The sequence below is a fragment of the Mytilus edulis genome, chromosome 6, assembly GCF_963676685.1.
Source record: "Mytilus edulis chromosome 6, xbMytEdul2.2, whole genome shotgun sequence".
NCBI classification, from domain to species: Eukaryota; Metazoa; Mollusca; class Bivalvia; order Mytilida; family Mytilidae; genus Mytilus; species Mytilus edulis.
This window is the reverse complement of record NC_092349.1, coordinates 23,205,374-23,220,102: the sequence shown is the minus strand read 5'-3', so window position 1 is coordinate 23,220,102 and position 14,729 is coordinate 23,205,374. Positions and strand designations below refer to the sequence as shown.

Sequence of the window (14,729 nt, the reverse complement as noted above, 5' to 3'; positions counted from 1 at the left end):
ATTTTGTCGAATGAACGTCATTTTTTTAGGACCAGTAGATATGGAGCCGGACCAGTAGACTTTTTGTCCACTGGTCCGGCTGGCCAGTACACAATAAAGCTTAAATTCGACCCCTGTATATACCGTTATCAATTAGTAATAACTTATAACAGACTAGAGAAATATTTTCAAAAAGATATCAGTTTCTTGAAGTACTTAAATACCATATAATTTTTTAGTCTTAATTTATTGAGTTTGTGCTACATTTTTTTCTTACACATTGCACATTTAAGCTAAGAAAGATAACTCCATTTTACAGATTATAAATGTTTGCAAGTCAATGGCAATAATTATAAGTAACCAACTCAGATTCAGTCTAGTCATGCTAGTAACCATAATCATATGTATATTTTTTTCCCTTTCATTAAACTCATCATAGATACCAGATTCAAAGGACAACTAAAGAAGAAGGTAGCTATCCTGCCTAAATATTCTTTTAACCATTCACATGATACAGGTTATAATTCAGCTTAGTATTTATATATATATATATATTTCCCTGCTTACACAATATTTGTTGACAATGCCCATGGAAAAAGATTTTGAATTCTCTGAGAAAATGTTTGTGTTGAAATGTGGATAGCAAATAATACAAAACCTTAGTACGCAAACGTAAAAAATCCAGGTACCAAAGTGTTTGTTGAATATGTTACTCTCGTTCTATTCCTATTTTTCTCTAATTACCTGTGTTCTTTTTAGTTTTTATTTCATCATCATCATGTTCTGAGCTTGCTGATGTCAGTCTTATCCGTGATGGTGTGTGATGACCATTAATACCATTCTCTGGTTTGGTCTCCTGTAGAGGTATGGAAGATTTCCTTGGAGTACTTTCTGATAAATCAAAACTATCGACATTCTTATTTTCTGAAACACATGAAAACATTGTTATATATAGCGAGATGTCAGTTGCTCTTTTCACAAAAAAATATATGTATATATTACTATGAAAATGTTTACCACTGTTTACTAATATTTTTACTTCAGATTTTGGCAACATTAAATTCAATAATCACTGACTGAACATGCTGAAGAGACATCTTTATGCATTTACTTTTCTCTTTGACGCATTGCATTCCCCATTTCCATTCTCAATTTTATCAATTGTCCAAATGAACATCTGGTGCAGTAATTATGTTAAAACTGTTTGTGTTATTAAAAGTTAACAGAAAACACCAAACACATTGAACTATCACCATCACCATGATGACCAGACTGCTTCGATTATATTAAGGCAGAACCACACAATACAAAAATGCCTGGACACATGTACAGTATAAAACAAATGTAAAACAGACCACACTAACAATTAACACCAGACTCCTTGGACAAAATAAAGACCAAAAAACAAAACATTGCATGAAAAGAGGAACAGCAAACACAAAGTATTCCATTTAAAAACCTCTGAATATCGACAATGAACGCTCAGTAATAGAACATATAATAAGTGTTAATTTTGGTGGCCTCCATATTTTTGGCCATTTTGTTCTTAAATTTTTCTGTGGCAGTTAATAATTTAGCCAATTTTTTATAAGTTCAAACATATCTAGGTTAAACTGCACAGCTAATGACAGTTTAAAATCTGTTTAAATATGTAAATAATGATCAGTGATGTAATAAACATGATAAATAAATGACAAAGAAAGAACAGGATGCCCTAAAAGACAAAAGTCAAAAGGAACATATCAATGGTGAACTTTAACAGACATTCAATATTAGTTAGTCATCATGACAGGTATTCCAAAAATATTTAACCCTTTCCTCCATAGTGACGCCACCCCCTTTACTCCATAATGACACCTTTTGACGCCTGTGTAGTACCTCAGTTGAAATGCTTTGACTACAAAGTGTCTGCAGTAGACTTAATAAAATTTGTATCCAATATGAAAAGGAATATCATAGGAATATCCGACTTAAATTAATTTGATGAAATTTTTTTTTTCCGCAATGCATTAATACTTGAAAGCATATTTTCAGAATTTTATTAAAAAATCCTATGCGAATCAAGTATGCTGGAGTAGAAAATGGAGGAAAGGGTTAAAGAGCTGCCATCACCGATTACCAGTAAGAACCATTGGTTCAAGAGCTTCAATGCGATGGTCAACCCGGAAAATTCTGATAGGAAATGATAGACATGATCATGATGATAGAGGCTTTGGAAAATGGTATCAATCTGGAAGATACTAGAACTCCATATATGAATGTGCTACTTGGATGTTGATACACAAAAATGGAAAGTTTACAATGAGAAAATGAGTTCAACTAAATACAGGGTTCGACACTAACGGTAGTCCGGTAGTCCGGTGCCCCCCCTAAAATCTAGGAGGACTACCGAAACATGGTTTATCAGTAGTCCTGTGGACCACCTGGAAATTTGTATATGGTCTGTTTATTTCAATGCTAAAAATTGGCATAAAAGTCCTCCCAATTATATTTACATTATTCAAAGACAGTGATGGCATTTGGAAGAACGTAAATTTTATATTATTATTATGAAAGCACTTTTGAGATCCAGATTTCTGATCAGAATCTTCACAGTGTTTGGGATTTTCAATGTAAAATGAAAATGTCTGATAACCAAAATGTGAAGAAACTGCAGAATAGACAGCAAAGGTCAGCAATAAAAACGTAGGTGTCAGAGTTAAAAAAAAAATACTTCCCAAGTTTGGATAAAAAACTTATTACCCCCAAAAAAAGAAACAGGAAGAGTTAGTTTGAAAAAAAAGCCAACAATATTTAAAAAAAAACACATATATGCATGTCATTCAAAATGGTATTAAAGCCATTTTGTTTTAGCAACATATCCACTGAATTGCTTTCAACAGTGATGATGAAGTTGACCTCTAGTTCACAAACAAAGACATTCTATCACTACAAGAAAAATCTTATAAACTGTTTGAAGAATTAATAAAAGCTTTTGACTTATTTTTATCCTTTTTTTCTAAATAATCCTGGAATAAAAGGTCAAATAACTCCACCTAACAAGGCCTTAGAAATTGTCTCAGATTGCAGATTTTGCATTTCATTTTTCAAAATTTTCTGACGGTAAAATTTTAGGAGTAATAAAATTTATTCACTGAATGTCAACTTGATTTATCTGGAAAAAAAAAAATATTTTCAAAACTCAAATGAACATTTGTGTGCTTTTGAGGTGCTCAGATGGCAGGAAATTGCATCTTATATCGGAAAATTTTCTGGGGGGGGGGGCATGCCCCCAAACCCCCCTAGCTAGTTCGGCCTGCGTTGCGTCCCTCACCGGTGATAGAGGTGGACTACCAGGACTACCCAAAATTTTTCCTTGGTAGTCCTGTGGACTACATCACCTCTAATGTTAGTGTCAAACCCTTTTCTTTTCTTATCTTTTCAAAACTTTTGATTCTCATCTTATTCAAGTTATAAGCGCAAGTCACAATCTGACAATATGAAGCCAATTTGTCATAATCCATTCCTTTTAATATGTACATGATGTAAAATCAGAGAGTTTATTTGTCCCAATATTATCGTCAGGAAGTACTGATTATCCCATAATACAATGTAATAGGTCTACAAACGTAAGTGTGTGACATTCATGGTTGATTTATAAGCTGTCTTGAGTTCATATGTTTTGGTCACTTGTTAAATATTCTAAAGTATTCCAAATTCTTGGCGAAGTTATTCTATAATAATAATACCTTTAGAATCATGTCTTTTCCTTGTATCGGATGTTAACCAGCTGGGTTTGTCTGTATCTTTATCCCCAGAGGAATCAATGGATCCTCCTCGAGTAGGTTTTAGTTTTGTGTCTTGTAGCCATGATGGCTTTTCATGATCACTTCTGACACTTTCTGACCTTTGAACACTTGATTCCTTTTTCGAGGGAGTATTGCGTAGAGAAGGAACATCAAACCGATGCTTTGAATGAGAATCTTTATTTGTAGAATCATCCATGTCTTGTTGTAACGACCTAGCTGATTTTAATTTGGGTTTTTCAAATATACCAGTTGTAGGTTTTTCTGATTCCACAGTTTCTGTTTCAGATTTAACTCGAGGGGTGCGTCTCAACATGGGAACATCAAAAGTTTTTGTTTCTGGACTTTTAGGTGGCTCTCTTCTTTTAGGTAGAGGAGTACTCCTTAAAGTAGGGATCTGAAAAGTCCCCTCTTCTTTTTCCTGATTGTCAGTCTCCCTTTCTTTCTGAACACTTTTAAGCTGGGGCACATTGAATTTGTTGTCAATCTCAGTGGGAGATTTTAATTCTAATTCCATTTTTGGCACATTTTTTAATTCTGGCACATCAATTTGAGGCTTTTCTTTATAGACATTTCTTAATGTCTCTGTTGGTTTAGGAACGTTCCGTAACTGAGGCTTTTCAAAATACATTCCAATGTCTATATCATCTGTACTACTCTCTCCCATGTGATCCCCCAAAGTTAATTTCATATCTGATTCATCACCATGAAGATTTCGTAACGTCTTAGTGGGAGGATTGTCTACCTTTTTTAACGTAGGAGTTTGAAAAATATGTCTAGAATCGTCTGAAATTCTACTTTCAGTTTCATCGTCTTCTCCTGTTTTACCGTGAATAAAACGTAAACTTTCTGTCGGAGCATCATCAACTTTTCGTAACTTTGGGGTTTGAAAGACATGTTTTGTATCCATATCATCATTTTGTTCGAAAGCTCTACTTTTCGTTGGTGATTTTTCCACTTGTTTTAGAGCAGGCATATCAAACATTTTTGAATCATCACTTTCTTCCCGTTCTCTAACTGGTCGTGAAACTGCTTTCAATTTCGGTTTTTCAAACTGGTGTGTAGGTTCTACGGGAGATTTCATTGCTTCCTTATCCGAAGTTTTCCTAAGTTTTGGACTTGTTATATTAGATTGATTGTCTGATTCGCTAGACCCACGAGATGAGGGTATAGGAAGTTTAACACCAATGTTCCTGAAATCTTTTTTGGCTTCATCTGGTGTCAGGTCGCTATCTGATGGAGTAGAACCTCTAGACTTTCTTTTAGGCAATCCCATTGGCTAAAATATAAAATATAATTTATATATCTTAAATATATATGGACATAAAACATATTAAAGCCCACTTAAAAAGCAAGAGGCTCTCAAGAGCCTGAATCGCTCACTTATTTTTAGCCATGGCGGCCATATTTTTTAGATGAAACAGAAAATAAAACATAAACTTTATTCTAGATACCCTAAGGATCATTCAGCTTAAGTTTGGTTGTAATTGGTTCAGTAGTTTCATTGAAGATGTTTGAAATAGATTACACCAGAGGGACGACGACGGTGGACAATGACAACGACGTCAGAAGACGATGAGGACGACATCAGACGAACAGTGAGCTAAAAAGGGCCCACTAGATTTTTTATGAGGTTTCATTCATTGTGACTAAAAATTACTCACATCTACATCATTTGATCTCTCATTGGCAAGCTACCACATATTTTTATTTATATCTAATTACTTTTGGATGTAACACGTCTTCTGATTGACTGACGTTGTTTAGTTTATCAGCTCATAGACATAATTTTGTCATGTGACCATGACGTCATCAACGTTTTTTCATCGTTTACTCCGGTTTAAAATGTAATTTAGAATTAAATTATAAAAAATAACTGTAATATTTTAACTGTCTGTTCAAAATAACATTAAAAAATGTGGTGCACACGTTAAAATAACCCGCATATTCAGTGTGCAACACATTTTTTATGTTATTTCTTCATACACAGAAAAATATTACAGTCATTCCTTAAATAATGATTCAAATAATGATTTCTTTAAGACTATTGAGCCAGAAAATTTGTGCAAGTCATGATAGCAAGACATTGTTAAGTTTTGTGTATCAGTGTACTGTTTATTTGTTAAAAGAGTTTTGACTGTACTGATGCAAAAATCAAAGGCTAAAAATTGTGTACACATATATATATCAAATGTTTATACCAAGAGTAGATAATAATTATCTTTTGTCTTTACAATAATATTGCACAGTACATACATGATATGGGGACCAATCAAAATTTCTCAAATGACGTGTTTTCCAATAAGAACTTCTAAAATGAGGTGTAGACCAGACATCCAGTCAACCTAGTAGGGATATATATCTAGTTAAAGTGACATAGTATTATTTACCATTCCCATGCCAGGCAAGGCCACCATTCCTGCAAGTGGCTTTTTGGCGGGAGGAGATTGTGCATCGCTATCTACGGAAGAACTGCTGTTACGGGAGAAAACATCTTCATCTGTATGACCATTCTGCATAACAGGCTTTGGCTCTGTAAAATAAAATGATTTATGTCCATATGAGTTAAGGAGGCTCGAGGGTATAAAAATTTCAGAAAAAAATTAAACATTTGTTTTTCATTACAAATTTTATTTATTACCTTTTGTAGTTGTTATTTTATCATATGGTACACAAATCATTCAAAACAATCAATTCGTGTTGGCCCAAGATGACTTTTAAAATGTAAACATCATTGGAAAAGTTCCAAATTATCTCCCTTTGGTGGAAAAATGCCATTTTTTGGCTTTAAAATTGAAATATCTTTTTTAACTCATCGGTGACCTATATTTTTTAATATAATTTTCATATAAGCTGTACTTAACCTAAATTATTGTAAAATTTGAGCGAGTTCTGTAATAAATTTCCTTTCTTTATTTCGATATTAATTTTATTTCTCCTATTACTTCAACAGAAAAAAACTACCTTTACAAAAATGTATGCTTCTTTCGAAGGCAGATATTGAGCGAAAATGAACGGTGACCCCACTTTTTTATTTAATTTTTCTATTAACTATAAGATAAAGTTCATTTAGAGAAAAATATAGAGAAATCCTATATACATGATATAAATGATTTAGACCCGCGAACCCCCTTAAGGAAAGGATATTGTTAGTTTATATGTACTTCATATTGCGATTGTTGAGTAATGCACATAAATCCAAAATAGATTATAGCAATTTCAAACTAGAGGCTCTCAAGAGCCTGTGTCGCTCACCTGTTAATGTGTTTACTGATGTCGGCCATCTTTGTTGGTAGGCGGGGTCATTAGACACTCTTTTTAAAAATAGATACCCTAGTATTATGATTGTGGCCAAGCTTGGTTAAATTTGGCCAAGTAGTTTTAGAAAAGATTTTTATACAAGTTACAAAAATGAGGAAAAGTTGTTTAATATTGACTCTAAAGGGCAATAACTCCTTAGGGGGTCCTCTAACAATTTTGATCATGCTGACTTATTTGTAGATCTTACTTTGCTGAACATTATTGCTGTTTACAGTTTATCTCTATCTATAATAGTATTCAAGATAATAACCAAAAACTGCAAAATTTTCTTAAAATAACCAATTTAAGGGCAGCAACCCAACAACAGGTTGTCCGATTCAACTGAAAATTTGTGAGGGGATATATCTTATTCTGATGGACATTAAAATCTTGAAAGATTTGCCCTAAATGTCTTGGTTTCAAAGATATAAAGCAAAAACTGCATTTTACCACTATGTTCTAATTTTAGCCATGTCGGCCATTTTGTTTGGTAGGCTGGGTCATCGGACACATTTTTTAAACTATAAACCACAATGATAATTGTCGCCAAGTTTGATTAAATTTGGCATTGTAGTTTTAGAGAAGAAGATTTTTAGAAAAGTTACAAAAAATGATGAAAAGTTGTTAAAAATTGACTATAAAGGGCAATAACTCCTTAAGGGGTCGACTGGCAATTTTGGTCATGTTGACTTATTTGTAGGTCTTACTCTGCTGAACATTATTGCTGTTTACAGTTTATCTCTATCTATAATAGTATTCAAGATAATAACCAAAAACTGCAAAATTTCCTTAAAATAACCATTTCAGGGGCAGCAACCCAACAACAGGTATTCCGATTCGTCTGAAAATTTCAGTGCAGATAGATCTTCACCTGATAAACAATTTTACTACATGTCAGATTTGCTCTAAATGCTTTGGTTTTTGAGTTATAAGCCAAAAACTGCATTTTACCCCTATGTTCTATTTTTAGCCATGGCGGCCATCTTGGTTGGTTTGACGGGTCACGCCACACATTTTTTAAACTACATATCCCAAGGATGATTGTGGCCAAGTTTGGTAGAATTTGGCCCAGTAGTTTCAGAGGAGAAGATTTTTGTAAAAGTTTACGGACGACGGACGACAGACGCAGGACGACGGACGACGGACGCAGGACGACGGACGACGGACGCCAAGTGATGAGAAAAGCTCACTTGACCTTTCAGGTCAGGTGAGCTAAAAAGGCTACATTCAAAAAGTGCTTTCAAAAAATTAAATGCAAACATTTAAACAAAACCCACAGTTTTTATTGTTATTCTGCATTTAATGAGGCCTTGTATGTACTGTGTTACAGATCCAAGATGGCCACTAGCACATGTTTAAGTTGAATTCTTTGCTAAAAATTATAAATATTGACAACAAAAACTCTATTGTGGGAATTTTCTTACGGGGGTTTATTTTTGCTTATTACACGGTTAAAGCTTAAATAGAATTAAATCACTTAATCCAGTGATTTATTTGTACTACTTTTAAAAAATAGGTGATTAATAAAAAAAGACACTTTCTTCCAACTTTTCTGAAAAAATTGTTTCTTGAATCAGTGATTTCTTAATAATCACTCCTTTAAGTAGTTACGCTGACTGACAATTTGTTTTGTGACAACCATTTATTTAAATAAAGGTTCTCGTTTATGAAGACAAAATAATTTCAAGAATAATTTAACATTGTTTAATATTTACCAGTAGAATCAGAATATCGACTGTTTTCGTCAGCTGCTCCCATACTATGTACACTAGTTCTACTAGGTTTACGCCTCTTAGCTAATGATCCTTTCTTTCTCAGGACAGTTTTCTGTTTACCAATGTCAACATCTAAATGAGTATTATCCTGTCAATGATAAGGATTTGTAAATAAAATGTGATCAAATATAAAAAAGAAGATGTGGTATGATTGCAAATGAGACAACTGTCCACAAGAGACCAAAATGACACAGACATTAACAACTATAGGTCACTGTAAAAGCTATCAGCAAATGAAGAAGAATGTTTGTGGTTTTACAATGGATCTTTAATTTGAATTAAATCCCCTTGGTATCTTCAAACTCTGTTTTTAACATGCATATGGTCCCCTTTAACCATAAACATCTCACAAAAAACGTGTATTAGACGATGCTTCTTCATTAAAAGTGTTAAATTACAATCTAATGATTTCATGTGTATTTTTTTAATCTTTTCTTTTCTTCTATATGTACTAAATATAGTTAAGTACCTGGACAATAGCATCTAAATCAATGCTCTCTTCTCTCTGTAAACCATTCACAACTACCTGAAAACAAAAAGTTTTATATTAATTATGCTTTTACAGATAACATTAGGTAACAATATATACATATAAATAAATTTGGTGTTTTTACTGTTTTCTGATTGGTTAAAAGTATTAGTTTTATTTTCAATGTTGTCAATTTTTATGGCGACACACCCACTCTGACGTTGTGTATTCATACACCAACATGTGTGTACGTTGTTATTGTTAATATAAATAATATAAAAAGTTCATTGAGCCTTATTTTTGATAGACATTTATTTATAATGAATGGCAATAATTTATTTTGAATTTATTGACCCATAAATTTAATTTTGGACTCTTCACATTTTACATAATCCGCTTCGCGGATTATTCAATGTGAAGAGTCAAAAATTAATTTTATGGGTCAATAAATTCAAAATAAAAAATAGCCATTCATTAGATATACATATTGTTATTTTGCCATTTTGGGGCCAGCTGAAAAAAAAGTAAAATCACAAAAATAATGAACTCAGACATGTCAGAGGAAAATCCAATCGGAAAGTCCATAATCACATGGCAAAATCAAATAACAAAACACATCAAAAACGAATGGACAAGAGCTGTCATATTCCTGACTTGGTACAGGCATTTTCAAATGTAAAAAATGTTTGATTGAACCTGGTTTTATAGCGCTAAACCTCTCACTTGTACAACAGCTAAAGGATGCCTCCAGGTGCTGGAGTTTCTCGCTGCATTGAAGACCCATTGGTGGCCTTCTGCTGTTGTCCTCTCTATGGTCGGGTTGTTGTCTCTTTGACACATTCCCCATTTCCATTTTCAATTTTATATTATTTGATCAAAATAGAAATCAATTCTAGGTTATTGGATTTTCAAATATTTTGGCCCTGAGCATCACTGAAAAGACATTGATAGTGGAAATGCGCATCTGGTGCAGAATAATTGGTACCCTTAATGTTATTATAACTTCAAACAAATACTAAGGCAACAAATACTAAGGCCAATTAAATTCATTTAAAAATATTTTTACATCCTTCATTTTTGCATAAAATTACAGACTTTCTAAATGAAGAAAGTGCTTCTCCATCTTACATGTTTACTGGCATCCAAAAGTGTTGACTATAGCAAAGCTTATAAAATTCTTGGTATTTAATTTTGGTGTTTGAAATAAAATAATTCAGTTTAATCATCTTGACATAAGTGTTTTTTAAAATAAAAGTTTTACACAGGCAATTGGTGAACTTCATCACATTCATCATGTTCATGGTTGTATTGTAGATACTGCACCAGATTTCAATATGGCACACTGGGATACGATGAATAATAAAGATTCTCTTAAGGCAAATAACAAATATCAAGATTGAATGAAACAAACTAAGTCAATTATACAAATAAATTACAAAATAATGAAATAATGCATATGTATAGGGGGATTATTTTCAAGGGTGTAAAATTTCACGATTTAGGGGCAAAAAAATTTTTGACGGTTTTAGTTTTGATGAATTCTTAAATCCCAATTAAATATTTTGGTGGATACTGAAATTGTTGCATATAAAATATTGAAAAATTGAGAAGCAAGTTAAATTGATTTGTTTACCTAAATGACATCTAATTAATTGATCTGGACCTGAACTTTGATGTATTGACTAATGAGGTATTAAAATTATCAAGAAAGTATGCATTCATTTTTGTGGAATTTATTATCACAATTTTCTTTTATCTGCCAAAATAAGTAAAAATAAACACCCCGCGAATATAAGCCCTTATACGGTATTACTTAATATGTGTAACCATAGTAACAAGATATACCTCTGTATCCTGGTCCATAATATTCACTGCATTACCAGTTTCATCTGTAAGCATCACATCTACTTTCTCATTGTTCTGATCAACAAAACTTGGTTCATATTTGTCACCATCATCATCATCATCATCTTCTTCTTCTACTTCATCTGATCCCATGGAATTTTCATCATCTATCTTTTCATCACTTATATCATCATCATCATCATCTTCTTGGTTATCGAAATCTATCATTTTATCCTCTTCCTTTACATCGTCACGATGAGAGTCAAACTCAAAAAGTTCATCTCTCTTTTCTGTTTTTATTACTTCACTTTCACCAAAGTCAATAAGTTTGTCATTTTCTACATATTCTTCCTTTCCGTTTGACTTCCCAGTGAAAAAATCATCCGTACTAAACACATCTGAGTCGTTTGCGTTTGACGATGTGAAATCTGTCGGGGCATCAAATTCAGACATCCTTAGCGAATCGTCCATGGAAGTTGCATTTGTGTATGGCTTGTTAGACTTTGTTATTGCTATCAAGGTGGCATCAGAACACATCTAAAATTAGAACAAAAATATTGATAATAGGTTCTATTTGTATGATTTTATAAAAATCGGCAAACATTTGTAAAAGATACATAATTTCAAGCATGAGAATAGTAAGTCAGTTGCAAAAAACTTCAATATTTTATGAAATTATAGAATATCTAAAAATGAGTGACTTAATTACATGACTTACACTAATAAATACTCATCAGTGGAAATATATATATGTATATTATCATGATACTGAGGGAAAAAAAGAATATAGTGTATCAATTCAAAACACAAAATATGCATATATATGTAAGTTTTATCTAAGCATGTAAATAATGATATAGAGGGTCAACACTCAAACTGTTATACACTGTACATGTTTAATATAAGTTTTGGTGGGAATAAAAACATTCATATGAAAACAACACAAAAGTCGCTAATAACTGACTAAATTCAAAAATCATATTTCAAAGCAGATATATTTTGGTCATATCTTCTACAATACATTAAATCATTCAGTAATTCATGCATAAAAGGCTTACATTGTTGACTAAAATAGAAATAATTAGGGATCATGTATAATACCATCGTAAATATGTCTTGTAAACAAATTCTAAAAAACATGCAAAAAAGGACAAATCCAGATATATCTTAGATAACAGGAGATCAAAGTTGCATTCATTTTTTCTTCAAGAAATAAGAGGTTTGCACTTTGCAGATTTTTATTGAGTATCCAAATTAATCTATATCTTCTCTGTCTTAGTGCTAGAAAGGAAAGGGCAAATTTGAACTATTCTCCCTCTAGATGAAACCCTGAGAATCTGTTGCCAAATTTTTTGCCTTGAATTAATTATTGTGTTTTCTTTGACTCAATACATTTTATTGTCAATCTGTTACCGTCTACCTGAGACTTTCGTCATTTTTCCTTATCCCCGTGTATTATATGCTTTTTTTCATCATATGATTTTTTTGTTGTCTCTTTGGTATCTTGTCGCTTTTTCTATTAAATCTTTTGTATTGTTTGGTGTTCAGTGTAATTCACTTGACCCAATTAACATATATTGATCTTTTTTTTCAAATTACTGTGGATTCATTTGTTTTCATGGTTACTGATTTTCGTTGGTTCAGTAAAACTTGCATTTTTCATTGATATTTGATTTCTCAAAATTCTGCATGCAAGCCTAATTAAATTCGTAAATCGTTTAACATATGAATTCAGGGAAATCTAAAGTATCTATTAACATGATAAAATCAATGAAAAAAGGGTATCCCAAGAATGATAATAATGAATCTACAGTAACAGACACATGACAGAAGACATGCTTAAATATTACAAAATGTATTCCTGATAATTTCCCCTGTATACATAGTTATGCAACAAGAAAGGCCATTGGTGACCTGTCATGACAATTTGATTTGTTCATGGTTTTTTGAGATTGTGATCTATTTATAAAATTGAAATAAATAACACATAGATAAACAAACCTCTGGTAGATTGTCGAAATCAACGAGATCATCAATATCATCGTCATTTTCATCAGAAAGACCCGTCAACAAGTCCTCGAAACTCTTCTCTATTTTCTATTACGATTATTTAAAAAAACAAAACAAAAATGGTTAAAGTCTGTGCCCGTTGTACATTTGTTGGATTTGCACCTTTTGTTAAATTCAGTGTTTCAATGTTTTGATTTGAGGAGAACAAAATTGTTCCAGGATTCTTTAACTTGTTTTCATATTAGGAGAAAATGATGCATGGAAAGTTAGCCTTTAATTTCTATACTACAATTTGTGAATTTTGTTCTTCATTCAAATGTCTGCAGAAAGTACCCTACATACCGTATATAGATATAAGAAGATGTGGTATAAGTGTCTACACTTTTTTTTTTAAACATTTTTGAAAGCTAACAATATAAATTAATGGACATGTGGGGTATATTTCAATAAAACAGCAACCCAAATAAGAACTTAATATGTGTTTGTGTGTTGTTGGATTGTAGTCCTATTGCCACAGACTCAACATAATTTATTTCTAAATTTTAATAAATTTACTGTTATTCATAAAGTTTACTGTTTCCTCATAACTAAGCCAAAACAAAAAGAAAATTCTGCTAAAAAGATTCACCTTCCATGCATCAACAATAAATATGAACCACCCAAAAAAAAACAAAAAAACATCCCTCTTTTCTCCCCAAGCTGTAGTATATAATTAAGCAAGCTTAAAAAGATCTTATATCGTACAATTTTCAATGCATAATATAAGTTTCATGCTATCTAAGCATTCTATTGTCAAAATGAGTTTCAAAATATTATATGCAAATCAAACAAATTCAGGTCTATACAAATATATACAAAGGTAAAAAGTGCTTTGTTAGATTTGTAGGTAAATATACAAGTAAAACAAACTTTATTATGACAATTACATGTTAAACATAAATATATAATTATATACACAACCCTTGACAAGACTTCACTTGTAAAACTAATGTTCTATATTTACTATTGAAATATTACAACTAACTGATGAAAATTTAGGTTAAAAATATTGTTGTGTTAAGTGAGGAATTAAAGCACATAGTATCTGGGCTTTCAATGATCATTGCTAAAGGCCGTACAGTGACCTATAATAGCGTTATTTTTTTTTGTGTTATTTTGTCTCTTATGGAGAGTTGTCTCATTGGCAATCATACCACATCTTCTTTTTTATATTATTCAATACAAAAAAAAGTTGCAAAACTTCAGTTTAAAAAATCTTTATATATATTTAACACAGAATGGTTGAGGATGTAGTCACTTTTGAGAGTGATTTTTTACAGTGAATGCTGGTCATTGCGAGTGAACACTCTGTATATAATATATACTCCATGTACTATGGATATTTAGAAAATGAAAGAGAAGTAAATCAAAATACATGTATTATTAACTTAAATTTTCACTAGATTTCCTTGAGTATATATGTAGTCATTGAATTCAATCTGCTTCCAAGTATACATGATAACTTAAACTTACAATTAACTAAATCAAGCTGTAATTGAATGATCAATTGAAATTTCTAAGGTTTGC

At 31.9% G+C, this 14,729-nt stretch overlaps 1 protein-coding gene across 24 annotated transcripts in view; it reads right to left on the bottom strand.

The window, feature by feature from the left end:
- The window catches only part of LOC139527368 (nucleolar protein dao-5-like), a 60,870-nt gene that overhangs the window by 20,653 nt on the left and 25,488 nt on the right, over window positions 1-14,729 (bottom strand). For 15 of the 24 annotated variants that reach the window (XM_071322761.1, XM_071322771.1, XM_071322766.1 and 12 more), the window contains 7 exons: window positions 13,155-13,250; window positions 11,154-11,690; window positions 9,309-9,365; window positions 8,780-8,927; window positions 6,155-6,297; window positions 3,708-5,043; window positions 724-903 (listed from right to left, as the gene is read on the bottom strand). In XM_071322761.1, the coding sequence (XP_071178862.1) occupies window positions 724-903; window positions 3,708-5,043; window positions 6,155-6,297; window positions 8,780-8,927; window positions 9,309-9,365; window positions 11,154-11,690; window positions 13,155-13,250 (2,497 nt within the window). The remainder of the gene's footprint in view (window positions 1-723; window positions 904-3,707; window positions 5,044-6,154; window positions 6,298-8,779; window positions 8,928-9,308; window positions 9,366-11,153; window positions 11,691-13,154; window positions 13,251-14,729) is intronic. The other 9 variants (XR_011665343.1, XM_071322773.1, XM_071322778.1 and 6 more) reach the window with 1 other exon arrangement.